Source organism: Furipterus horrens, unplaced genomic scaffold, assembly GCF_987537825.1.
Source record: "Furipterus horrens unplaced genomic scaffold, mFurHor1.1.pri manual_scaffold_12, whole genome shotgun sequence".
In the NCBI taxonomy this organism is placed as follows: Eukaryota; Metazoa; Chordata; class Mammalia; order Chiroptera; family Furipteridae; genus Furipterus; species Furipterus horrens.
The window spans coordinates 18,435,614-18,461,016 of record NW_028327182.1 but is presented as its reverse complement, the minus strand read 5'-3'; the positions used below and the strand labels follow the sequence as shown (position 1 = coordinate 18,461,016).

General features: G+C 39.4%; 1 protein-coding gene across 5 annotated transcripts in view; it reads left to right on the top strand.

The window, feature by feature from the left end:
- SCEL (sciellin) overlaps nucleotides 1-25,403 on the top strand; it is a 102,697-nt gene that overhangs the window by 11,345 nt on the left and 65,949 nt on the right. For 4 of the 5 annotated variants that reach the window (XM_090258304.1, XM_090258305.1, XM_090258303.1 and 1 more), the window contains exons 2-9: nucleotides 4,670-4,731; nucleotides 5,403-5,517; nucleotides 8,238-8,297; nucleotides 12,052-12,120; nucleotides 15,165-15,233; nucleotides 15,807-15,845; nucleotides 16,915-16,995; nucleotides 22,200-22,265. In XM_090258304.1, the coding sequence (XP_090114430.1) occupies nucleotides 4,689-4,731; nucleotides 5,403-5,517; nucleotides 8,238-8,297; nucleotides 12,052-12,120; nucleotides 15,165-15,233; nucleotides 15,807-15,845; nucleotides 16,915-16,995; nucleotides 22,200-22,265 (542 nt within the window). In that variant the 5' untranslated portion in view covers nucleotides 4,670-4,688. The remainder of the gene's footprint in view (nucleotides 1-4,669; nucleotides 4,732-5,402; nucleotides 5,518-8,237; nucleotides 8,298-12,051; nucleotides 12,121-15,164; nucleotides 15,234-15,806; nucleotides 15,846-16,914; nucleotides 16,996-22,199; nucleotides 22,266-25,403) is intronic. The other variant, XM_090258306.1, reaches the window with a different exon arrangement.

The following is a 25,403-nucleotide window of genomic DNA, read 5'->3' as shown; positions in this document are numbered from 1 at the left end:
TCTCACAGGATGTTGGATCTGATTGGAGCCAGCCTTAAACATAAAGAGGAGATACCTGCTTTTCTCTATACAACCCTCTGTAGGAAGTGCTGACAATCTGGAGTCTCTGGCATAAAGGGAAAATGGTGAGCCTACTCAAGCTGATTCTCTGCTTCTGTATCTGCACAGGAGGGATTATGTCATTCTTAAAATGCTGTTGTGAAAACTAAATAATATCAAATATAGATTACTATAAAATCATCTGAAGTACTGGTATTGTCTGAACTTTCTTCCTTATCCAGCAGAGCCTAAAGGGAGGAGAATTAAGGTGGGATACCAAGGAAAATCTTAAAAACTACATCCATATAGAAACATACATATGTCATCTTTTATGTCTGTCCACTTTCATCATTTAGCATGTTTCAAGCTTCATCCATGTTGTAATAGTTATCAGTACTTCCTTCCTCTTTATTGCCAAGTAATACCATTATACGGAAATAATACATATTATGTATCCATTCACTCCCTGGAGGGCTTTTGGGCTCTTTTCATTTTTTGGCTGTTTTTAAATAATGCTGCTCTGACCATTTGTGCACAAGTTTTTGTGTTGACACATACCAAGGGCATATCAGGGAGGACACGAAAAGGCCTCTCTGTGAGGGTTTGTCTGCGGAGATTCCTAGAGAAGCTGCCCTGGCTCTCCTGCTTCCAGGCACTGGAGGTAGAAATCATGGGACTTGCAAAGAGTGAGATGTCAGGAGTTAGAGAGGCCCCTGCTGTGTGCGTTCCCTCTCTCACTCTAATGCCAGGACACCAGTGTGCACTTTCAAAGATCCATGATAGGTATGACTGCTGGTTGCTGAAGAAGGAGTGGCTTTGGTTTAGAAGCTAGATTCTGCTTCTTACCACCTTCGGCATGTTAGATACTCTCTCTGAGCTTCAGTTGTCTTGTCTGGAAGGAGAAGGCAACAATAGCTATATTGCGGAGTTTATTCAAGGCTGAGAGACAATGCCTCTGAGGTAAACTGTTCAGAGAAGGTGCTCAACTAATGGACATTTATATTATTAGCAATTGCCCTGTGCAAGTAGGACCATTGAAGACACAAGGGTATAGGTCAGAGACAGTGTGGCCCAAAGTTCTTGAAATGACAGCGCATAGAGAAATGATTAAATCACATTTTCCATAATTACTCTACTGTAGTCCCTCTCTATATCATGGTTCACTTAGCGCGGCCTCACTGTATCACGAGATTTTTAAAAATATTATATTTAATTATTTATCGTGGATTTTTTTGGTATATTGCGGGATTTTGAGGTACTGTATATGTATGTTATTAAAGTTACGTATGTTTAAGAATGTAGAATATGTTTAAGAACATAAGTAGTGTTTATAAAAGTGTGGAAAAGATTAATAAGGGACTGGGAAAGGTTAATAAGGGACTGTGAATGGTTTATAAGTGTGTGGGAAGGGTTTATAAAGCCTTAAAATATATATAAATACTAAAATAAATGTAAGGTTCCTACTTGGTGGATTTTCACCTATCGTGAGGGGTCTAGACTAGAATGTAATACCTGCGATAAGAGGGCTACCATAACAAAGGACCCCAGACTGGGTGACTTAAATAGCAGAAATCCATAGTCTATAGTTTTGGAGACTAGAAGTCCAAGGTCAAGGTATTGTCAGGTTTTGTATCTTGTGAGGCTTTTTCCTTGGCTTGCCAATGTCCACCTTCTCTCCATGTCCTTGAATGGCCCTTCTTTGCCCACACATGTCTCTGATGTCTCTTTGTGTCTCCAAATTTCCACCTCTTACAAGGATACAAATCAGATTGGATTAGGGCCCTTCCTAAAGGTCTCATTTAACTTAATCACTTCTTTAAAGATACTATCTCCAAATACAGTACAGTCACATCCTAAGGTACTGAGGGTTAGGGCTTCAACATATAGATTTTGGGGTAACACAATTCAGGCCACAACAAGCACCTACAGAGCACCTACTCTGGGAACAGAGAAGAGAAAGACTTTGGCCTTGCCTACAAGAAAACCAGGCTTTTGGGAGAGACAGACAAATAAGCAGGTAATTATTAAATGTCTTTTCTCCCTTCATTCTACCCTGTATCTCACTATTGAATTTGCAATGTCTGCAAATGTATCATCACATATACATTCAGCATTTTGACCACCTTAAAACCAAGTTCAATCAGCTATAGACTCTCCAGATCTTTTACCTACTCAGAGAAAAATAATTTATCAGAGCCCTGGTTAGAAACAGGAAATATATTAGCCAAGAACTCAGAAAAGCAAGGCCAGACTGAGGCAAAATGAACAAGTAGCTGAGATTGAAATTTGCCATTACATACTTCTTTATCTCTCTTTCTGCCAAAGTTTTAGCAACTTCAAAACACAGACAGCCAGGGGCTACCCAGACTCCCTGCTTGCCCAGGGCCCAAATTCAAAGCTGCTCCACATCCCTGCCCCCCACACCCAACCACACCTCTCTGTCTTGGTTCTCTGCTTTCTGAGGTAATAGAGGCATGGAGTTAAGAATTATTGAGCACCTACTGTGTGTTGGGCAATAATTAGACACTTTACATGTCATCTAATTTAATCCTCAAAACAGCTCTATTTCATCAGGTGGCTGAACTATATAACATACCCAAGGTGACAAAGTCTGTAAATAGCATCCTTAAATGCAGCTCTAACTTCGGAAAGACCTTCAAACTCTCAGTTCTTAGTAGAGTGAAGAGATGCTTGTCTCTGTAAAGATAAAGCCTAGACTGATTACACTGGTTGTTAGTCTTAGGTTGGGTTCCTTAGATGCAGTACCTGAGGATATCTGAGACTATGCTCTCAGAAGAAAGGAGAAAGGGAAGCGGGAAGGGGAGGCAGGGAAAGGAGCTGAGCAGGAAGTGCTCCCTGCTGGTCTAGCTTCAGCTGGACCCCATGATGAGCTCTGAAACACAAATCACTGCACAAAGGCTCTACCTTGAGGCAAGAGAGTGACCTTTTTAATCCTGTGTCAGTCAGTCACCTGCTACAGGTTGTGGTGGCTAAGGGCTGTTCCCTTGAGCAAGTGCAGCCTGAACTTATAGGCCCTAAGCACCAGCCTGGTAAAGGGGATCTGTCCTGGGCATCAGTATCTCCCATTTCTCACTAACTGTAGGGGAATTTACATTCTATGTAAAGATTCGAGGGAAAATAAATAATGCCTTGATCCAAAGGATTGTATCTTTACTGCTTTAGGTTGTATGACTAATTATTGTAGGAGGTACTTTTGCATCAGAGGATGGGAGATGGGGGATTTCAGGAGCCCCAAGTTATACCTATAAATGGCTATCTGATAATAGTACCTTAAGTCCAAACAGCATTTATTGTTTAACAAAATGATTTTTGTGTACATTATTCATTGACTCATCACGAAATCCATATGGGGTCCATGGCAGGTTTCATTAGCCCCATTTGACAGGGAGACTAAATGTTTCAGTTACAGAACTTGGATGTGATAAAGCTGCACCTAGAACTTGCTTCTGACGTGAGATCGAATGCCCCTCCAACATTCCATACCTTGCCTGGTTGGATGAACTCTGCAAATACAGAATACCCCATCTAGGGCGAGCAGACATCTCTGGTTGCCCAAGAATTTTCCAGTTTTAAAACTGAAAGTCTCACATGAGGGGAAACAGAGGCCAAATTACCCATTGAATAGAAAAGGCAGTGCCTAGGGTCCATGATACCTTGAGGAGCCCACAAAAGGGTTCTAATACTAATTTCTTTTACTAGCAAAAGAAAAATGAAAATAATAATAATAATAATAGTGAAGCCAGTCTGGATTATTATTCATCTTCATACTAACATGGTCATAAATATAATTTTTAAGTGTGTGTGTGTAAAGGAAATTTCTAAAAATCTGATCTGTCCTGGTATGTTATCAGTTGAAATGTATGTTACAGAAAAAAAAGTTAAAAAAAAAAAAAAAAAAAAAAAGGTCCACAAAAGCAAAAGTGCCTAGGATTCACAAAGTTGTAACAGAGCCCTGGGAACCCAGTCAGTTCCAGGCAAGCTGGAACGGTGGGTTGCCTTAACCCCTTAACAGCTTAGAAGTGGTGATTAGCCGTAGCTCAGAAACTTTGGGCTTTCCCAAGCAGTGGTGACCTGTAATTATCCCTGTTTCCCAGATCTGTGACTTCCATGCCTCTAGCTGCTTTCCTTCTAATCACACACCAGTTGCCTGGGTTCCCGCTGGCTTCCCCAGAGGAACCCGGAGCCCTCCTGAGGGCACTGCATGGTGTGCTATCAGTTCCATGTATTTTTTTTATTGACCCAACCAGACACTTATCTTACTCATCTTTTATCCCCAGCTTCTGGCTCAGAGCCTGGCATATCATAGGCAGTCAGTGCATATTTATTGATTGAATAAATGGGTTAGCTGATGGCCTGATTCAGCCAATTATTTGTTCTGTAACATCAGGACACTGAACCCTCTGGGCCTCAGGTTCTCCATCTGTAAAACAAACACGGTGGAAGAGATGGACTCCCGGGTTCTCAGGGGGCACCTTACATCATGTATTCATTATATGAGATCCTGTGACTTTGTCAGTGTCATTATAAAATGTGTCTCGGTAGCAATGGAAGAGTCACTTGTACATTCCCAGGGTCATTGTTGTGTTTCCTACCCCTATTTTTCTTTTAGATCCATACTGGAAGTCAGCATGTCCAATTTTGCCCTAAGAAAAGCATCTCCCACAGGAAATGGTAATGTAGATGATATTTCCCTTACTCAGAAAACTTAAAAATCTGGGGAAAACAACTCTCAGGTCCTAATTATGTAATATAGATACTGAATGCTTAGAAGCAGCAGCCTAGTTTAATTAGCATTGCTACAATTGGGCTGAAGAAAAGAAGTAAGAATGCAACAGCTTTTACTCATATAATTGCATTTCAAAGATTTTTACATTGAATCACTAAAAATGTCCTGTTTTGCATGTGATCTTTTGTGTTTCTGGCTCCCATGAGATCAAAGAATTCAGTTATGTATAATCAAAAGCACCAGGCCCTATTGTATTGACTATTATTTTACTAGGCACTTTTAAAACAGTCTTGTGTGCGTTCTGAGGCCTCCCCACTAAGCCTTGCCCTGGTTTATCCTGGGCCCATGGTTCCACATTCCTGGGTGCCAGATGGGGCCTCTGTGAGCTGCATGGGCAGTTTCAGTTGGCACCTGAGCAGTTACATGTTATCTTTGATGATGGGGTGTGGGATTTGTTGTTTCTTGCTGGTGCATCCTACTTTGAAACAGTACTGGTCTTGCCAACCTAGATTGATGCTGGCCAATCAGATGGGCCTTCTGAGACTGCCAGGTTAACAAACCCGCGCTTCGCTCCATGCCTTTACATCTCCCACTTGTTTTGTTTTCCTGCTGATAGCTATGACGAGTACTACTCAGGGGACCACACAGAGGCAACAGGGCTTTCTTGAGGTGAACAAAAGAAGGACATTCCTGCAGGATAACAGCTGGATAAAGAACCGTCCTGGAGAAAGGTAAAATGGTATGGAGTGGGTGGATGAGTGGCGAGAGAGCTGGTCTCTGTTTGGGAGGCTCATGGCCGTCTAAAAACTGAATACCTTCATTCTAAAACACTTTGTTGCATGGCCTAACTTTTGGGAAGATTTATTAAGCAGAAATTGGTAACATCAGATTTTCAAGACTATTTCTACCATTTCTAATATTCACATACCAAAGAATGTGAGTCGTGAGTGAGAGAAAGTAGGGTCTCGTTGTTGTAACTAAACAGATGCTTGTGGGAGGGATAGTTCTGGTGCATGTTGATCACATCAGTTGAAGCAAACACAGAAGAGTATGATTGTATGTTTAAAAATGTAATAATAATTTAAAATGAAATTACTTAATACAAAAGTGAAATCAATAAATTCTTAACTTATTTTAGTCCCTACTAGCCATGTACCTCAGATGGTGGTAAATTTGGTACAGTATTGCTTAGGAAGGGAAAAGAATTAACATTGAGAGGGTTTTGTCTGCTTTGAGCATTGCTTCAACTATGATTTTAAAGCGATGCCTATAGACATGTCACCTTTTTGCAGACATAGATTTACGCTAGACATTTATCCAGCCCAGATATACATCTATTATGAATTATGTGTATACATATGCACACATTTTTTGATACCCTCTTCTGTGTTAGGCTTGATACTAGGTACTTCACATGTTAAGCATTACTAAATCTCTCAACAATCACACAAATAAGTATTATATCCTTGTTACACAGATGGGAAATCTGAGGCTCAGAGAAGTTAAATAGCTTGTCCAATGGCACACAGCTCTAAAGTTAGTCAAATATAGAGCATAAATTTGGGGTTGCAAATATTTGCACAGATGGGTGTAGTTGAGATTTTAATGTGATCCTTATCTTCCCATGATACCAATGGTTTTTAATCCAGTCAGAGCAATTTTACCCCTAAGGGATGTTTGGAAAGGTTACAAGAGACATTTTTAGTTGCCATCTAGAGGGTAGAGGCCAATGTTGCTGCTAAACATCCTACAAATCACAGGACACTTCCCAGAACAAAAAATTATTCAATCCATAGCATCAGTAACACTAAAGTTCAGAAGCCTTGCATTACAGGATACTTACTCTAAATTTACTACCAAACTGTCTATGGATGGTTATTTGAGGAGTGTACTTGTAGCTGTTAAATAAAAATGGTTATTGATTTTTGTTATTAAAGATTATTTTAAGGGACTGTTGAAGGTATTTGGAGATTCACACTGCCTTTTAGAGTTAACACTCTTGCACAACAATTGATTCCGTTTATGAAGCAACATTTATTACTTCTGTCAGAGCCTAATATGGCATTTCTGTGTTTTCATAGTGGTAGAGTGATATCAAATATAGAGCACAAATTTTGTGTTGCAAATATCTGCACAGATGGGGGGAGATAGAGATGTCTAAGACAAATGATTGTTGGCAGGAATGGTGGCTGTATGTCTGGCAGGCCTCCTTAGAAAGACCCAGGGAAGCCAGCTTGGGTGGTATACCAGCTGCTGAATGAAGGAGAAATTGGCCCTGATGCCTCCCCTGCTCCCACTAGCCCAGTTCTGGGCTACGTGTTATAATTATTCTTCAGGTACAGACATGCCTAGTGTCTGCTACTCTCTTGTAAGTTCGGGGAAGTATACCAAGGGAGATAGAAAAGTTCCCTTGGGATTCTTGAAGGTATGTATTTGCTGTAGCTGTTTCACTGTTCTTTCTTTTTAATTGTCTATGATAGTTTTTTTAATAGCTTTATTTTAAATGGTTTCAGAGTGTTGAGTAATATTAGTGGAGCAGAACCAGGAGGGATGTGGTATTTCAGGTTTGATTAGGTTGACATGAAAAAGGATCAGGTACTTTCTGCCTTGGCTCAAGACCAAAGGCTCTAATACATGTTTTGACATTTCCTACAATTGCATGTACTTTCAGTCCTGCTGTACATAGTAAGAAGGACATGGCTTTGGGGTTTTCTGCCTGAAGGTTTTTTACAGGGTTGACCAATAGGAAAAGCAAAGGTTTGGAATAAAATGATCTGGATCCTAGACCCACCTTTGTCACTTGTTAATCTTTTGGTCTTAGGAAAGCCACAAAATCAACTTTCTTATCTGTGAATTGGGTATGATGGTGTCTTCCCTGCCTAATTCATAGGGTTATTATAAAGGCTATACAGAGCAAACTGTATTCTCATGGTTCAAAAACAAGTTACATCTCCAGTGAGGAACCAACTTCTTTAACCACAAATATTAATAATTATTTCCCTCCTCTTACCAAGGAAAAATATCAAGTCCATAAAATGAAAATATCTAGACATAATGGGATTAATTAAATTTAGAGTATTTTTATAGAGAACTTTTGCCTTTTTGCAGAAAATGATCCTTCTAATATATACAAAGTAGATGGCCTCATGTTCCCACACTCTGATGGAAAATCAAAACAAAACAACCAACACTAATTCCATTGTTGAATCACTTGGAAACCTTGTGGGGTAAATTAGAATAATGATCATTTGTACTGACGAACGTGTTTCTTTTCACCATGCTCTTTCAAGTGGTGACTGGTTCAAATAAATATATAGTTGTGTTTTTATGCCTGAAGTAATATGAACTAACCTTGCCAGAAAGTGTGAGCTGTCTCATGTCTCCCTTATTTAGTGCTTACTAAATACTGTGGTTATTTTTCATGTGACTTAATTTTGTTCTTTCTCTGCAGAGATGAAAACTATGGTAGGGTGGTGCTCAACCGACATAACTCCCAGGATGCCTTGGACAGGTAAGTGTTTCAAACAAGTTACATCATTAACAGAAACACAAAGGCGTAGTTTTGAGAAGACTTGTTCAGAACAGACTGAATATTTGTGGCTACCTTCAAGCTTTCCTTGACGTCCTGGGCACGTGAAGGACACTCTGATATCATCGGGGGTTTCAACAGGGCAAACTCTGTGCTGCTTCAGCTCCAGACTCCCAGAACTACAGCTTGGAGAGTAGAATTACCACTGCCCTATTCCTGACGGGAAAGGGAAAAGGGCTCCCACAGAGACATCACCACATAAGAAATCTCTGAACCTTAGGGCAAGGAACCCTAAAATATAGACGTAACAGCTCCAGAATTCACTTGCTTTCTGGGATAGTACACTTGTTTTTAGAAATTTTATAGGCTCATAGAAGTCTGCTGTGGTCAGTGCCAGGAAGACTAAAGCCAGCGAGGGAGACATAAAGGGGGTTGGGTGGCCCCGCAGCACCGATTTGCATTCAGGCATTACACACAGTGATGACCTACAGTGTGATTTTACTCTGTTAGGTCTTTTCCTTTCCTTCTTGCTTGTCTTAACTGACACTATTCTCTTCACTCTGTTTCACTGTGGTCACATTCACGTATCCTCCAAGGTCCAGCTCAAACAGCACCTCAGTCGTAAAGCCTTCTCTGATTCCCACCTCTGGAAATAGGATTTCTCAGCTTAGAGCTTCCATGTACAATCAGTATATGCTAATCAGTGGGAAATAGACTGACAAAGACAAATTAGTAGGAAAATACAGACAAAACTAGTAATCATAATGATTTAAATAAGCTAAGGCTTATCAAATAAATAGATAATATTCTTATTAAAACACCTTTATACTCACACACATACAACCACACCCATCAGAAGAACCCAATTAATTATCAGACACAAGTTTTATCCGGTCTGGTAGCCTGTGTCACCAAAAGGTACCTAATAAAGGAGTGTGACTTTCTTTTATGGTGTGGTCTTTAAAAAGTTGACATGTTGAATATGTCTGTTTTGGAAATTCTTAGTTATGAATTTTTCTAAACTCTTTTAAACCTGGTCACAACTTTGCCCTGTTGTGAGGGTACTGAGTTTACAACCCTCTACACAAAGTATCTGGTTTTCTGGTTCCCAGCCTTAGTTCATCTGTTTGAATGACTGTTCCATGATTCGGCAGACACTACCTGTGCCTTCTCCTTGGTCATCATGATTTTGAAGACCCCATATCACCAGACAAAGAGAGTCTAATCTTTTGAGTTGAGCCCCCAACGGAAATTTTCCCCTCCATTTTACTGTCCTTTCAGTGGACAATAAAACAAACAGCCTTGTTTGTAATTGTGACCAAGAAAACCAAGCTTCTCAGTATGTTTTAGGCTAACAGGAGCTTAATACGTTCTGTGCTTATTTTATGTTAAACTCTATTGGTGTCCTGAAACTTCCCTGCTGGTGGACAGCATTTTGGCTAAAGCAGCACACAGAGCTTTTAGCTTCAATAACAAAAAATTTTAAGCCTGAGACATTTTCCCTTTGACCTACATCTAGTGTTTCTGAAACTACATTTTCCCAAAAGGGTAGTATAGATTATTTTTTTTCCTTGTACTTGCCCAAATGAAAGTCTGCTTGACACTTTTGGCCCCTCTTGCAAAGGCTGTTTCCACTTTGGTGTTTACCCAGTACCACTTTGAAGCACCTACTATGTGCTGACATTGTGCCAGGTGCTGGCAATACAAAGGTGCATAAGACACCACCCATGACCTTAAGGAGCTCTCACACTCACGACAAGTATGGATCTGTAAACTAAAGTGCTAAATAAAATTTACCATGAGAAGTGCTCCTGTAGCAGAGGGAAAAGTGGTGGCGGGGAGGACTAGCCCCGCCTGAATACAGGAAGTGGCCGTTCATGGGGGTGCTGCTGCTGGCAAGGTGAAGAGGAAAGATTTCCAAGTAGGAAGGGGTGGCTGGCAGGCATAGGGCAGAGAAAGAAGCACTCCGAGCAGGAGTGACAATGTGTGCCAAGAGCTCCTCGTGAGCAGAGACTGAAAATAAAGGAAAAAGGAAATAATGCGTTCTCATCGCCCTCGATAACAAGCTTCATCTTATCACAAACTAGGAAACTTTACTATGTACTTCGCTGCCAGATCATTAAAACATGTCCAATAAGCACAAATGATACCCGCGCAGAGGCCTGCTGTGAGCCAGATGCCGTTGTCAGGTCTGGGGACAAAACAAAGTCCCTGCTGTCATAGAACTTGCCTCCCAGTTAAAGGTGGAGGAAGGAGAGACTGGAAAGAAGTAAACGCAATATAATATGTTCTGTTGTGGTCAGTGCCGGGAAGATTAAAGCCAGCCAGGGAGACATAAAATGACAGTCTGAGAAGAGGCTGTGTTATGGCAGGGTGTTGGGTGGCCCTGCAGCACCGATTTGCATTCAGGCATTACACACAGTGATGACCTGTAGTGTGATTTTACTCTGTTAGGTCTTTTCCTTTCCTTCTTGCTTGTCTTAACTGACACTATTCTCTTCACTCTGTTGCACTGTGTTCACATCCACATATCCTCCAAGGTCCAGCTCAAACGACACCTCAGTCGTAAAGCCTTCTCCGATTCCCACCTCTGGAAATAGGATTTCTCAGCTTAGAGCTTCCTTGTACATTCAAAGCCCCTTTACAACTCTGACCACTCTGTACCTTTGGGTGTTGGAAGGTATCTAATTTGTCCCTCTGGCTCTGTGTATGTTGGGTCCACAATTCATTCTTGATTTTCTCGTGGCCATCAGTAGTGTGCATTGTATACTGTTTACCTCCAAATATTTGCTTAATCACAATATATGACATCAAGTTAAAAATTAAATCTTTACTATACTGTTTTAGGACTTTTGACTCATTTAATGCCTTCGATCTGTGTTCGCTCTGATATGTAAACACAGTAAATCATGGTTTAATTCCCCAATGAGCTTGCTTTCCCTATATCACAGGGTCATACAAGGTATTAAATAGAATATATATATGATTGATCATTCTGATCAAGATATTTCCAGTGCCTTGGTGATCATAATTCATACTATTGAGGCTTCTGTCCTCTCTTTCCTTATGTTTTCTTCTTCCCTCTCACTTTTTGTATCTGGCTTCTTCAACTCTCTCTGCCTTCTGTCTCTTCTCTCCCTACTTCTCCATATCTCTCCTCCCTTCCCTCCTTCCAACATCCATCTGTTTTCTCTTCTCCTGCTTTCTTCTTTTCATTTCTTTCCAACTTTTCCTGTTTCTCTCTTTTCCTTTCTTTCCTGTCCCTCCCTCTCTTCTGCCAGCATTATCTTTCAACCTTGTCCACAGTGCTGAACTTTAAATAAAGCAATTTGTATTTAGCCTGTTGTGCTGCCAAATCCTTGTAAATAAAATATAGTTGATTGTAAGGGACTGGAGTTCCTATTGTGTAAAAATCAACATTGAGAGATACATATTAGTAACTAACCATTTTCATGTTGTGTTGTTTCCCCAATGGGAGTATGTTACATTCTAGTTAGAAAGAGTGAATTTAGAGAAGAATTCCTATATTAGCATGAGGAAATGGGTTTGCCATAATTTATTCTTTCAAATTCAAATTTAGATACTTGAAATATTTGGATACTTCAAATCTGTCTTTTCTTGGGAATATATGTACCTCCTACCAAATAGGCCAAATTTTTACCAAATGCGTGATAGGTTTATAAACTATATGTTCTTGGTCATTTATTTGATATGTCTTTTATTATCTTTGCTACAGGAAAACAGACGAGAGACATGAGCTGAAAGCCACACTTAGCCGGTACAGATCTGATGACACTTTAGACAGGTAAGGCGTTTTGAACTATGTCAGCAGAACGCATGACATATTAAATCCCATTTCTTATACAGCATGAGGTATTTAAATGTTTATTAAGATAAGCTCTGAACTGTGATGTTTTATATGCAGGTATAGAAGGGCTATAAGAATTGAATTATCTTTTTCAAAACTTAAAATCTTTATTCGATAACACAGTTTTCCTAAAGCCTGCTAAAAGTAGATTGATAGAAAAACTTGAAGAAACTGGTTTGAGTATAGGAAGAGTGGACATTGTGTGGAATCTGGTCCATTTAAAATAGAGAATATAGTCATTTTTGTGAACATGAGTTGTCAGTCCTTTCCATCCCAATGATGGAGAAACAATAGTTTCTGCATGACTACTTTATGGAGAGACTATACATTTTAATAACATAATAGTTTGGATCCACTCTAGGATGAAGACATTAGCTCTTTACATTAGAAAGTGAAACTATTCTTTCAGCCCTGGTATTACCATATGGCTTATAGAATGAGTCCATTATGTTGTGCCTGTTGTTAGTTTGCTCTTACAGGGAAGGAAAGGACTCATCTCTATAGAAAGAACTAAGAAACATCTATTCAGGTTGAAGTGTAAATGCTACGAATCACGTTTAAATTTTATGTTGGATAGAGATGCGTAGTAAGCACAAGTGAAGAGCAAAGTTAACACCTTTAATTGGAGTCTAGACACAATGGACACCTGAGTCCACTGATAGTTGGGGTCACTTCCTACAGCTAAAGCTGTGCTATTATTGTAGACAAAAATGCTACCCACTGCGTTTTCAGCAGATATGCTGAAACCTGATATGTAATTTGTTCTGTATTCAGACTGTGCCAGTGTTAATTACTGTAGCAAATGTATGTACTTTACTCATAGGTTTTCATAGTCAGTCTGCCTAAAGGAGGACAGTTAGCACTGATGTCCCTAAGGGGGTGGCGTCTCTCCTGGAATTAATAGCGTTGACAGGGATGAGTTTGTAGAAGTACAACGTATGTATTAGATCTTGTCTCCACAGCAATGTGTGGAGAAAGGAGTCAAAATACCTCTGCCATTCACCTTGGCCTTGCAGGCTGTCCTGTTGCCTTTTTACATGAGATGAAAACACTATTTCTAAGAATGAGTTTGAAAGTGAGATAATGATGCCTCAAGAACAGTAAATATGTGGGAGACCTAAACCCTCGCAGGCTGTGTGTCTGAGAGTTGATGTCGGGTCAGTGGAGATAGACCCTAGGAACATTAGCAGCGGACCAGACCAGAGCACGCTGGCAAAGTAGCTGAGTCCTCGTCAGCCTCAGCTGCAAATTAGAATGACTGAGAGAGCTTTTAAGCTTTACTGATAACTTGTTCCCACCACCTTATCCCCCAAATTCTGATTTAGTTAGTCTGAGGTGGGACATGGGCATTTTTTTGAGCTTATAAAGTAATTCTAATGTGCATCCCAAATTCAGAACCACCAATATAGCCCAAAGCCTTCATTTTATACACTAGAAAAAATGAAGCCAGAGATTACCTACTTTTTTACACAGAAGTCTAGTTGGCATGTTTGGAAAAAATATCCTGGTCAGCTCATTTCCCAGGCAGTGAGTCCCATATCCCAACAGGACACAGGATCAGTGTAGAAGGGCAAGCCCTGTTGGTAGGATTTGTGTCCCATAACGCAAGCCACTCCAAATGCAACATGTGAAATAATTTTAGGAGGAAGTTGATCAAATATATCTGGTGCGTGTATGTATGTGCATTTCAATAATAATGCATTTATTTTAAATGAATATCAATATGACAAAAGTACTAAGTTTACACATGAAGAGTTCCCTTTAAAATATATGTATGTAGGTAAAAAAATATATGAGGTGTTCTAAAGAAACAAATAAATAACTATGTAGCATGTTATATGGCCCAAAACCTGACTGTGGTTTAATGACTCATTTGGAAAAACTAGGTTATAGCGACCTCTAGTGTTTTTATGTGGAAGTGAACGCCCCTCCCCGCACATACATACCTTTTCAAAAAATAATATGGCTGATAACCTTGTTTGGGTATTTCCTGTCTCCAAGACTGATCCCTATTAAACAACCTATTTCATATCTCAAGTTGGAAGAAACTTAATTTCCAAGGGAAGCACAAAGTTAGTTTCTGTAAGTAATAAGACTGTGACATAAATATGTTGGAATGGTGGTTTAGAGTTCTCTCCATGATCATTCATAAACTAGAAGAAATAGTGGAGATGAAGGATAATAACTGAAGGAAGACATGAGGGCTGGCACAACGACACAACAGACTTAGGTGTATGATGCCATGGGGCGCAGCTGAAAGGAGTTTGGAGATAGACTACCTCTTCGTTGCGTGGCCAAGAGAAAGTCATCCACCTTCTCGGGTACTTCACTTCTTTACCTGTAAAATGAAATAATACACTTATATTGTAGGGATGTTCTGAAGAGTAAAGGAAAATGTATAAAGTGAGCAGTAGAGAGTAATAGGTAGCTATTTTTATTACTACAAGCAGTATTGCCTACATAGACTTACCTAGTAGAATTTTTATTAAATTCATTTAATTTTAACTTCGGAACTCACCCTTTATTTAAACCTTGAGAATGTTTGGTATTAAGGTTCTGTTTGTTTTAGATCGATTGTTGCTTTCCGTGTTCCAGAGTAGCAATTTCCCAAGATGATTTTTATTTTATATGAAGGTCTCGTAGACAGCTATAATGTGATGTATTTTACCAACATAAGAGGTACTGTCATTGGCTATGTGTATTATTAAACAATAATGAATATAAAACAGTTAATGAGTTAAACGCTCAATGAGTCAGAATGGCATGAACTTTAAAAATTCCAAACTCTATTAAAATTGCCTCATAAATAGATTTTGCCACAAGTAGTTTTTTATGGTGAATTTTTCTAAAATGTAACAGCTGAAAAACAATTCTTTTTGTTATAGGAAGGTTATGTTATGAAGTTATTCTAGCATAAAAGAAGTTTAAAAGGAGTTTAAAAATGTAATGTTCATCCTCTTTTGTCTTGTTTCTTTACAAAGGATCTCAGACAGACATGATGCAGCTAAAACATATAAGGCCAATCCCTTGGATAACCAACTAACCAATAGGTACCAGTATCTACTAACTTTGGAAAAGGCACAAGTTCTGTATTTTTCTAAGCATTACTGATTTACTTACTATTCTTTAATCCTACTTAATATCTTTCAGTAAATTTTTATCCTTTTTTTTTTTAACACAAAATGTTTGGAGAAAAATATTTTACTCCTGCTCATGGTTTGAGAAAAATAAAATATTGGTGCCTGGCTTAAAAGTCAAGAGAGCTTATTGCTTCAGGCCATCATTTTTACCACATTTATGTTTCTATATAAGTTATCCTGATAGAAAGATTATGAAATACATGTGAATATCAATTTTTAATTCTTATTGCTAAACAAAATTACTGAAAAAAATACTTAATTTTCTGAAAGAAAACAGTTTTTTTTGCAATGTACTAACAAGACATGAAACAACTATAAATTCATGTTACTACATTTATGCAAATACTGATGCTTTCTTTTCTTTTTCTCAGATAATGTCTAACCCTTAATACTTGTAATTCTAAATTCATGGACAATTTCAAATAGATGCAAGTATTAATTCTTCACTGCTGCTCAAACTTTTGCCTTTTCTTTTCTTACCAGACACACGTCCACATTTAGATCACCAGAAGCAACCAAAACGTATGTACTTTTCTAACTGAAGTTACTTTTTAAGAATAAAGTGTATTTCATTGAATGTTATCAAGAAAAACCAGAGCATACTGCCCTCAGGCCAAACTTTAATTGTAATATAGCCGTAGCCCTACCATATAGCAGAGTAAAATAATAGAAAGACTGAAATGGTTTTTAAATTTTCAAATATTTACTGTGTGAACTTCAACAGAAAAAGTTTGCTGACCTCTGTTCTAACCCAACACCAGAGCTTAACCTTTTTTTTCTTTTATTTTTAATCTATATTTTTAGTTTCTTTCCCCAGAGAACCTTTTTTATTTTTTCTTACTCCAGTGTAATTAACTCATTCTTTCTACATTTCACACGCCTCCCCAAACACCCATCACATCTACTACTCAATGAGTCATGAAATCATGGGTTTCTAACAATCTATTTGGATGGAATATATTTTCCCTGGAATGTACTACTGGCAATTATAACCTACCCAAACTAGGTCAATTTTTGAAAACTCAGTTAGTTTTAAATTTGTATTTATATATAAAGTGATTTTCACACTGGACCGAACTTTTCAGTAGTTGAAACAGGTCTGGATCATTTCCATTTTTTGAGGGTCTGTGCATGTTGAATACTAAATAGAGACTTAAAACTGTGTGATTTTAAAATGTTTTCTTAAAAAAAACTAATGCTTTCAATGCAAAAATATTATGATATAATTTTTGCTTACAATAAATATAATTACAGGATTAAAATACATGTATACATTATATATATATATATATGTTTCCAGAGCACACCTGAATTGATCAGTCTAGATTTCAGGCATACAATTAGTCATATAATGAATGATTTCTTCATTCAATTCCTTTGGTTTTAGCGATTTAGACGAGAGCCTATCAATTTATAAAAAGGGTAAACTGAGGAAGAACATTTTTGTTGTTTGTTCTTCTACCTTCAGGTGAAATATTTTGTGGTGGATAGAGGGCAGATGGGAGTATAAATAGATTATACGACCTTCAAAGGTGGGAGAGAATGACAAAGTTCCAGGAATGTGAAGATTTGTTGTTCTTGTTATTAACAGGCAGCCTGGGGGTTTTCTGGGTGCGAGCACCACCAGCACCCCAGCTTCCACCTCTGCTACAACTCCTGTGAAGAAAAAGAGGTACGATGGGCTCACGTGTCAGCCTCTTGCTGATACTCTGTCAGGATTCTTCTTTACTAATTTCTGAACCCAATCGTCTACCGAGGCTCCCAGCGGCATTCAGAAGTGGCTCTGCGCTTCCTCCTTGTTCCCGCCCTCACTTCCCAGGGATCCAAGGCCTAGTGAATTCTGTTGTCCTCAAGGATGCAATCTTTTCTCCAGTTCGCTTAGGGTCAAGAATATCTACCTAATGTTTTGACAGTAGAGCTCAGATATTCAGGTACCACATTTTAGAAGAGTCCTACACAGTGAGTGTCTCACCCTGAAATAATGACCAGTGTGGCAATATGTTGATCCAGAAACCAGCCTGCATTGTGGCTGCCTCTGCTGCTCTGTGGGTTGGGCTGATCCTTCTTCCAAGGAGAGGGTCAAAACTGTATCTCCAGACATTGATCTGTGCTTGTGTGATTAGTGCCTCCTCCTCCAACTTCTCCTATATGGCCTCCCTCATTCTGTCTGCATCGAGTTCTGTTTATCTAGTGAGCGTGGAGAAATAGCTAGACCTGTGGGGGCAGAATGTTCCTCAAGGCTGAACGTGATAGTGAAGGGGATTTTTCCGTGTTGAAGAGAACACAGCACTGATGGAAAACAAGCATGTGTGAACCTCAGTGCATTTAGCAGTCGCTCATTTTCTCTGCCTGCACCTAGGATTGTGCCTAGCATAGGGTAGGTGCTCGGTGTTTGTTGATGGAGCCGCTGACGACCCTGGCGTGGCCATTGTCCTCCTGGAGAGAAAAGGCTGATTCTATTTGTCCTGAAGCTGGAATTCTGTGTGTACCTGTAGAGTCTCAGCAAATGGGATCATCTTTCTCTTGGACCTACAGTTCATATCGCCCTGACCCTTTGCTTGTTAGAAAAAGGTTCCTGAGGTAGGAGAGGAAGTTTAAGGTCAGTAAGTTCGGTCTCGTACCCAGTGCAACAGTCATTCCTCTGACAGCCTAGGCATAGTTCAGGACCCAGGAGTCAGCAATACGACTCTCACTTTTGTCATACACCTTTGACTAGCTCTCATGGGTAACATCTAAGGTGAGATGGGAGTAAATCAAAGAAGAGTTCATCTCATCTTAGTCCAGTCCTGTGGTGCCTCAGAGAATAAAGCTGTTTAAGACTTTTGTTTTGTTTTGTTTTTCGGACTTCCTTATTTTTTAAAATTTTTAAACTAATATATATATACATATATATATATATATTTTAGATTTTACTTATTTATTTTTAGAGAGAGGGGAAGGGAAAGAGAAAGAGAGGGAGAGAAACCTGACTGTGTGGTTGCCTCTCATGCGCCCCCAACTGGGGACCTGCAACCCAGACATGTGCCCTGACTGGGAATCAAACCGGTGACACTTAGGTTCGCAGGCCGGTGCTCAATCCACACCAGCCAGGGCTGTGTTTTTAGTACTTCCTTTTTAATGACACAAGAAATAGTTAAGAGAACAGGTCTTCTCTTAGGAGTGGAACTTCTCTGTTTCCAGACCAAAGTACTTTAGAAAAAAAACCTTTATTGTATTTTTCTTTTCCATTACCATTTAGTCTCCTTATACCATCCTCCCCCCATGTTGTCCGTGTCTGTGAATCCTTTTTCCTGGCCAAGGTACTTTATAACAGCACTGGTTGTCCAGGGGTGACAGAGAAGGAGGAAAATCCTCCAGTCCTGAAACTTCTGAAGCTCAGCTTTCAGCACTGGCTGCAGCCCTGGGTGTCACTCACGGCTCCCTTTTCACGACATGCCACATGCTTTTCAAGTTCCCACTTGCTTCTTAGAGAGGACAAGATGTGGCCTGAGTTCTGGTTGCTAAGGACAAGCTGAGCCGATTTAACCGTGCATTCCTTTTCTAAAAGATAAGCCAGGTTGTTGCCTTTTCCATAGTAAATGCCAGAAAGTCTGGGTCCTCCCCACTCTAAACAAGTACTTGTGCTACAACATTGAAATCATCTTTCATTTATGGTGGAAAATCAATTATTTTATTCGGTCACTTTTGCTGCCTAAGTCAGAAGTCTTGACAATATGGAATATTATTCTGCACAGCACACCATCTTATCAGAAACTTGGCTTCATTTTTCTCTTGATAATAATGGGTATTTAAAGTGCTCCTGACTATTGGATGATAAAGAGAACTCTCATTTTTCTAAGTCTTTCTTTCTTTTTCTTTTCTTTTCTTTCTTCTTTTTTTTTTTTTTTTTTTTTTTTTTACAGTGACCCCATAAGATGTATATCTACTTAAGGGTGTTTAGAAGAGGATAATGAAGGAAACAGATAGGACTTTGAAAGGAAAAACAAACATCTAATCAGATGTTTCTTGCAGACCCTTCAGTGAACCAGCACTGAAAACCTCCAATGTACATATATGACATTGGAACCTCCGCTGTGATTTTTTATACCTTTAACTTGTTTTGTGCAGCAGAATTTATTTATTTATTATAGTTGATGTGCAATATTATATTAGTTTGGGGTGTACAGCAGAGTGGTTTGACACTTATAGTCCTTACAAGGTGATTACCATGGTAAGTCCAGTACCCATCTGGCACAGTGCGTACTTAATACAATATTATTGACTATATTACCTAAGCTGTACTTTACAACCCTGTGATTGATCCTACAACCAGCCGTTTATTTTCCTTTTTATGGGATTTATTGGGGTGACACTGGTTAACAAAATTACACAGGTTTCAGGTGCACAATCCCACTGCACTGTGTGTTCTCCACCCCACGTCGAGTCCCCATCCATCACCGTTTATACCCCCTGTACCCTCCTCCTCCTCCATCCCCTCCCCAGCAATCCCCACACTGTTGTCCACATCCATGAGTTTTTCTTTTTTACTTTTTTGTTCAATCCCTTCACCCCCCCCCAGCCCTGTAACCCACCCCTGTTCCCCCACAGCTGTCAGCCTACTCCCATCTACCAGTCTGTCTCTATTTTGCTGGTTACAACTGGCCGTTGGAACGTCCCAATCTCCTGCACCTCTTTTGCTCATACTCCCCACCCCCTTCCCATCTGACAACCATCAGTTTGCTCTCTGTATCTATGAGTTTGCTTTTGTGTTGTTTCTGTGCTTATTTTGCATTTTAGATTCCACACCTAAGCGAAATTATATGGTACTTGTCTTTCTCAGCCTGACTTAATCTCACTCAGGTCCACCCATGGTATTGCAAATGGCAACATTTCATTCTTTTTATAGCTGAGTGATATGCCATTGTATATATGTGCCACATCTTTATCCACTCATCTATCAACGGACACCTAGCTTGCTTCCATACATTGCCTGCGGTAAATAGTGGTGCAATGACTAGAGTGGTGCACATATCTTTTTGAATTAATGTTTTCAATTTCTTCAGATAAATACCCAGGAGTGGGATTGTTGGGTCAAATGGTAGTTATATTTTTAATTTTACGAGGAAGCTCCATACTATCTTCTATAGTGGCTGCACCATTTTTCACTTCTACCAACAGTGCACAAGGGAGCATCTCGGAAGGGGCTCTGGTGCAGGCAGAGGCCAGCCACCACGTGTGTGGGTGTGTGGGTCTTGGGACTTCTTGGTAGGAACTAGAGTGCAAGCTGAAGGCAGCCGTCACTTGTGTGGAGCTTGAGGGTGTTCGAAAGAGACGGAAGTGTAAGCAGAAGCCAGCTGCGGCTTGTGTAAAGAGTCTGAAGCCTCTGGAAGAGGCTCTGGCTGGGTGAGCAGGTTGGGCAGGGCCAGATATCTCAGGGAATTGTTGGGGACTGGGAAAATGGTGTTAGTTGGGTTAATGGAGAGTAACAGATTTTGCACCTACCTGTTGAGAGACAGCCGGAAAGGAGGAGAGCTCAACAAAGGAAGAGCCTGCCAGAACTTCCTTCCCTTGAGCGTGTATCTAACAACTCTTGCCCTCTTCCTGAAATCAGTCAATTTAATTCTTTTCCCATATGACCAAGGCAATTCTCAGACATTTGTCTCTGGGCTGGAGCTCGGAGCTGGTGAATTTGTGTCTGTACCCTCAAAGGCCAGTGTCTCAGTCTCCCACAGGTCTTTTCCTCTGTCAGATATAATCCCTGCTAGATGTTATGGGGACTTTGTTTCCCAGCACAGGTGCCCCAAGCTGAAGAGCCTGGTGGGAGGCTCAGACCCATTGCTCCTTCAGGGGGCAACTTTGAAGCCAATATATTTCATTCATTAATCTTGGGTAAAGGACCTGCCTTGCCTGGACTGTGTCTCTGCCCCTCTTACCTGTCTTGACATGGTTTCTTCTTTACATCTTTAGTTATAGGACTACTGTTCAGTGAGTTTCAGGTGGTTCTCAGTGATGGTTGTTCTGTAATTTAGTTGTAATTTTCATGTGTTCGTGGAAGGCGGTGAACTCAGAGTTTACCTACTCTGCCATCCTGACTCTGCTTCATGCTTTAGGAATTTAAAGCCAACTCTTCTGTCCTCCTATCCATACCTTTTCTTCTCCAGGCTACATTTCTCTTCTCTGCACAACTTCATTTTTGGTTCATATCTTAGTCTTTTTGACAGAGTCCTTAGCTATCTCCACCAACTAAAATTATGCCCCAGTAATGTGAAAACATCTTTCTAATTGGATATACATGTATATGTATATAAACTCACACACACACACACACGCACACACACACACACACACACACACACACACACACACATATATATATATATATATATACACATATATAAAATCGAGGTTAGCAATGCTGTGGTATTCATTTATGTTTTCGATATTCTTACTTATCATAGTTTTCTATCACATAGTTTTCTTAAAGCTATAGTTTGAGTGGAACATGAGATTGTTATTTTTATTCTGAACTATTTCAGATATGCAGAAAGTAGAAAGGAGGTATTTTTATGACAAATACCCATGGACCTGCTGTCTAGACTTTTAAAGTGTTATTATTTTCTACATTTCTTTTGGCTTCCTTCATAAAAGAAATGTCCACATTGCTTAGTGCTGAAGGAAAAGGGAAAAGGAGTTTCCATAGGGGAGCAGATAGCCTGGTGTGTAGGGCAGTTTCTTTCTACTGCATTTATGAAATAGCTTTTATTTTTCCTCTGAGGCCTTGTAGAAAAGTCACCTTGTTGCCTTTTAGTCTGATTATTTTCAGCTTTTCTGGTAGACATGTGGATGGGATCAGGTCTTTCAAGCACCATGCTTATAACTGATGTCATTTCTTAACAGGCAGTCCTGGTTTCCTCCGCCCCCTCCAAGTTATAATGCCACTCCAAGCACGGGAGCAAGCAAAAGGTAAGGGAAAGGTGCCAGAGGTAATTACTATGTAATTTGATGGGAGAATGTCTTAGATATTGACAATGTATAATTGCGGCAGCTTTGAAATAAATAGGAGACAATTTTGTGAACTCTTTGGCACCGAACAAGACAGTGCCAATGGGAGTGAGGCCAGTGAAAAAGTGTCCCTGATAGGAGATCTGACAAGCTGCGAGAAGGAAGTCAGTAGCTGTATTAGTTTACTAAGGACTGCTGTAACGAAGGACCACCAGCTGGGTGGCTTGACAAAAATTGACTGTCTCATAGTTCCAAGGGATAGAATCCGAGGTCAAAGTTCAGCAGGGTTGCTTCCTTCTCAGGGCTCTGAGAGAGAATCTGTTCCATGCTCGCCCCAGCTTCAGGAGGTTTTCGGACAATCTTTGTCATTCCCTGGTTTGTAGAACCATCATCCTGATCCCCGTCTTCATGCTCACATGGTGTTCTCCCTGTGTGCATGCAAGGACACCAGTCTAATCAGATACAGGGCCCAGTCCACTCCAGTATCACCTAATCCTAGTTTCACTGATTACATCTGCGATGAGCCTATTTCCAAGTAAGGTCACATTCTGAGGCACTGTGCATTAGGGCTTCAACATATGAGTTTTGGGGGCACAGTTTAATCCACCAGAGTGGCAGAGGGCAGAACAGAGTCAAGCACCAGTTGGGGCTCCAAGGTGGGCTCCTGGCGCACAGCAGCTTCCAGTCTGCTGGGAACCCAGGTGACCACGTGGGGGTATGTGTGGCAAGTTCTCTGTAAACTGTAAGTGATAGCTGAGTGTTTTCCATTTTTATTTTTTGTTTGTTGAGAGCAATAATTAAACTAACAGTATAGACCATGTTGGGGGTGTGTTGTTCTACAACTTTCATAGGAATGCCAGCAACAATTTGATAGTATTTATAAAGTGATTACTGTGTGCCAGATATGGTTCTAGGGTCTTGGGATATATCAGTGAACAAAACATGGAGACTACACTCAGGCCTTCAGAGCAACAGTCGCAAGTGTGGAACGCTCCATTAGCATATGCCATCCTTAACATGAAGGGACATAGGTCTCCTACTTGGTTTTGCTTTAGGGTATCAAAAAATTGTTTTCATACATGTCATTAACTCCTAGAATATCTTTACCAAATATTTCTATGTTTCAATGGGACTTATTTTCCCAATTCAACAATTAGAATAGAGAGTTATTAAATGATATGCCTATTTAATATTAGATTGTTTCATTTCTTAAAAATGTTCTCTGCAATGCAGGCTTTTGATGTCTCTTTTTATTTCCAAATACTAGAAATATTTGGAAATAAGTATCCTTTATTATAATTTAGGTTGGATTTATAAGGGCATAAACTTGAGTCCATAAATACACGCAAAGAGCTCAAGTTGCTTTTTCCACACCTGTTGTTGCATCTATATATATGTGTGTGTGTATATTTATATCTATTATATTGATAAATAAAATTATTGAACATGCTGAATAATCGCAACTTGGAATTATATCCATCTTCTGTTAAAATGTTTTCTTTTTAAACCTGCTTATCAGTAGGTGTCTTCCAATTATATGAACTGCCAGGAACAGATTATATTTCTAGTTTAAAACTTTTTTCCCCCCTGGCTGTGTTTAGATATTTCTCTGTGAGTGATGCCTTTCACAGAGCTACCTAAGTGGGGAAAATTTTTACCAGAAGTTTTGCTAGTTGCTATTGTTTCTTGAATATTATAAGATCCATCTAATTTTGTCTTGATAGATAATAAATGGTACTTAGAAATATATATTACACTTATTTTGAAAATAACTTTTTGTTTTTGTCTTCTATTCGGTATTCCAATATTATTGCAAATTATCATTATAATAAGCAACTGATTATATAACTATGTAAAAATATGGAAGGATTATTCATGAGTTAACATATCATGTTTCCAATAACCATTCAGCTTGTGGATCTCTGCACAGAACTGACAGTTCTTGGCTCTGTGCCCTTACAATTAATGCATTGCTGGATGTAATTTACATGGGAGATAAAATGAGTTACAATGCTCCCATTTCTGGTTCCTGGCTCAGATCCATAGCACCAGAACTAAAGAAAAGAGAAGATTATTGAACTAGGTTGATCAATTTAGACATCCATTCCTTTTATAGAGCACAGATTATTAATATAATGGTTAAACTGAAAGACTTCTCTGTGAGGATCAGAGCTAAAGGCATGCCAAACTTTCAAGGGGAGAAGAGCATGATAGCAATATAGCAATGTCTTTGATTTCTAAAGTGCTTTTCTTCGGGAGTGCTCAAAGTACAGCTTCTGTTTCTCGCCTTTAATGCCAGTGCATTCCCAGGGCTAAAAAATCCCTTTTTAGTAAAAGCTGAAAAATAGAAGCAATTATTAAATGATGAAAAGAAGCAGAAGCTTCAAAAGGAGATTTTTGTCCCCAGAAGAGCCCAAAGAAAATGAAAATAGGTCAAAAACAGATAAGAACATGATTTTTAATATTAATAACTCGATGCTAACCTTATTTTCCGTCACCATTCACTTATATACTGGTCTCCTTCTCCTTTTTCTCTCCCCTCCTGTCTTCTGCTAAGAAATTTTCTCGTAATACTGACACTCTGACTCTCTTTTCTGTTCTTCATCTGTGCACCTTTATTTTTTTTCCATTACACTCTTTCTCAGAGATTTTGTTTCTCCCAAGCACCTCTGTCAGTGCAGCACATTTGAAAAGAACACAAGACTTCCCAATCGTTACAGGAATGAGTATTTTTACTGAATTTTTAACCCTTGACCTCTCCGTGGCCTTTAAAACCATGGATCATCCAATCCCTCCATTGCTTCTTTCTTTGACTTAGTGTGAAACAATCAAATTTAGTTGTGTTTGGATTGAAAACTTCTGTTGGTGTTGTGTTTGGGTTAAAATCTATTATAGGCATTTTGTAAGCTGCACCCAAAAGGTTTCAAGCTATTTTTATCAGCAGAAGAACCCATGATATCACACCTTTATTTCTGTGTGTATATATAGCTATACCTATGACTATATAAGTCTGCGTTTATATCTATGTCTACATCTATAACTATATCTACATATAATTCTATATATGCAATTAACATAAGGCTGGTAAATTCAACTAGA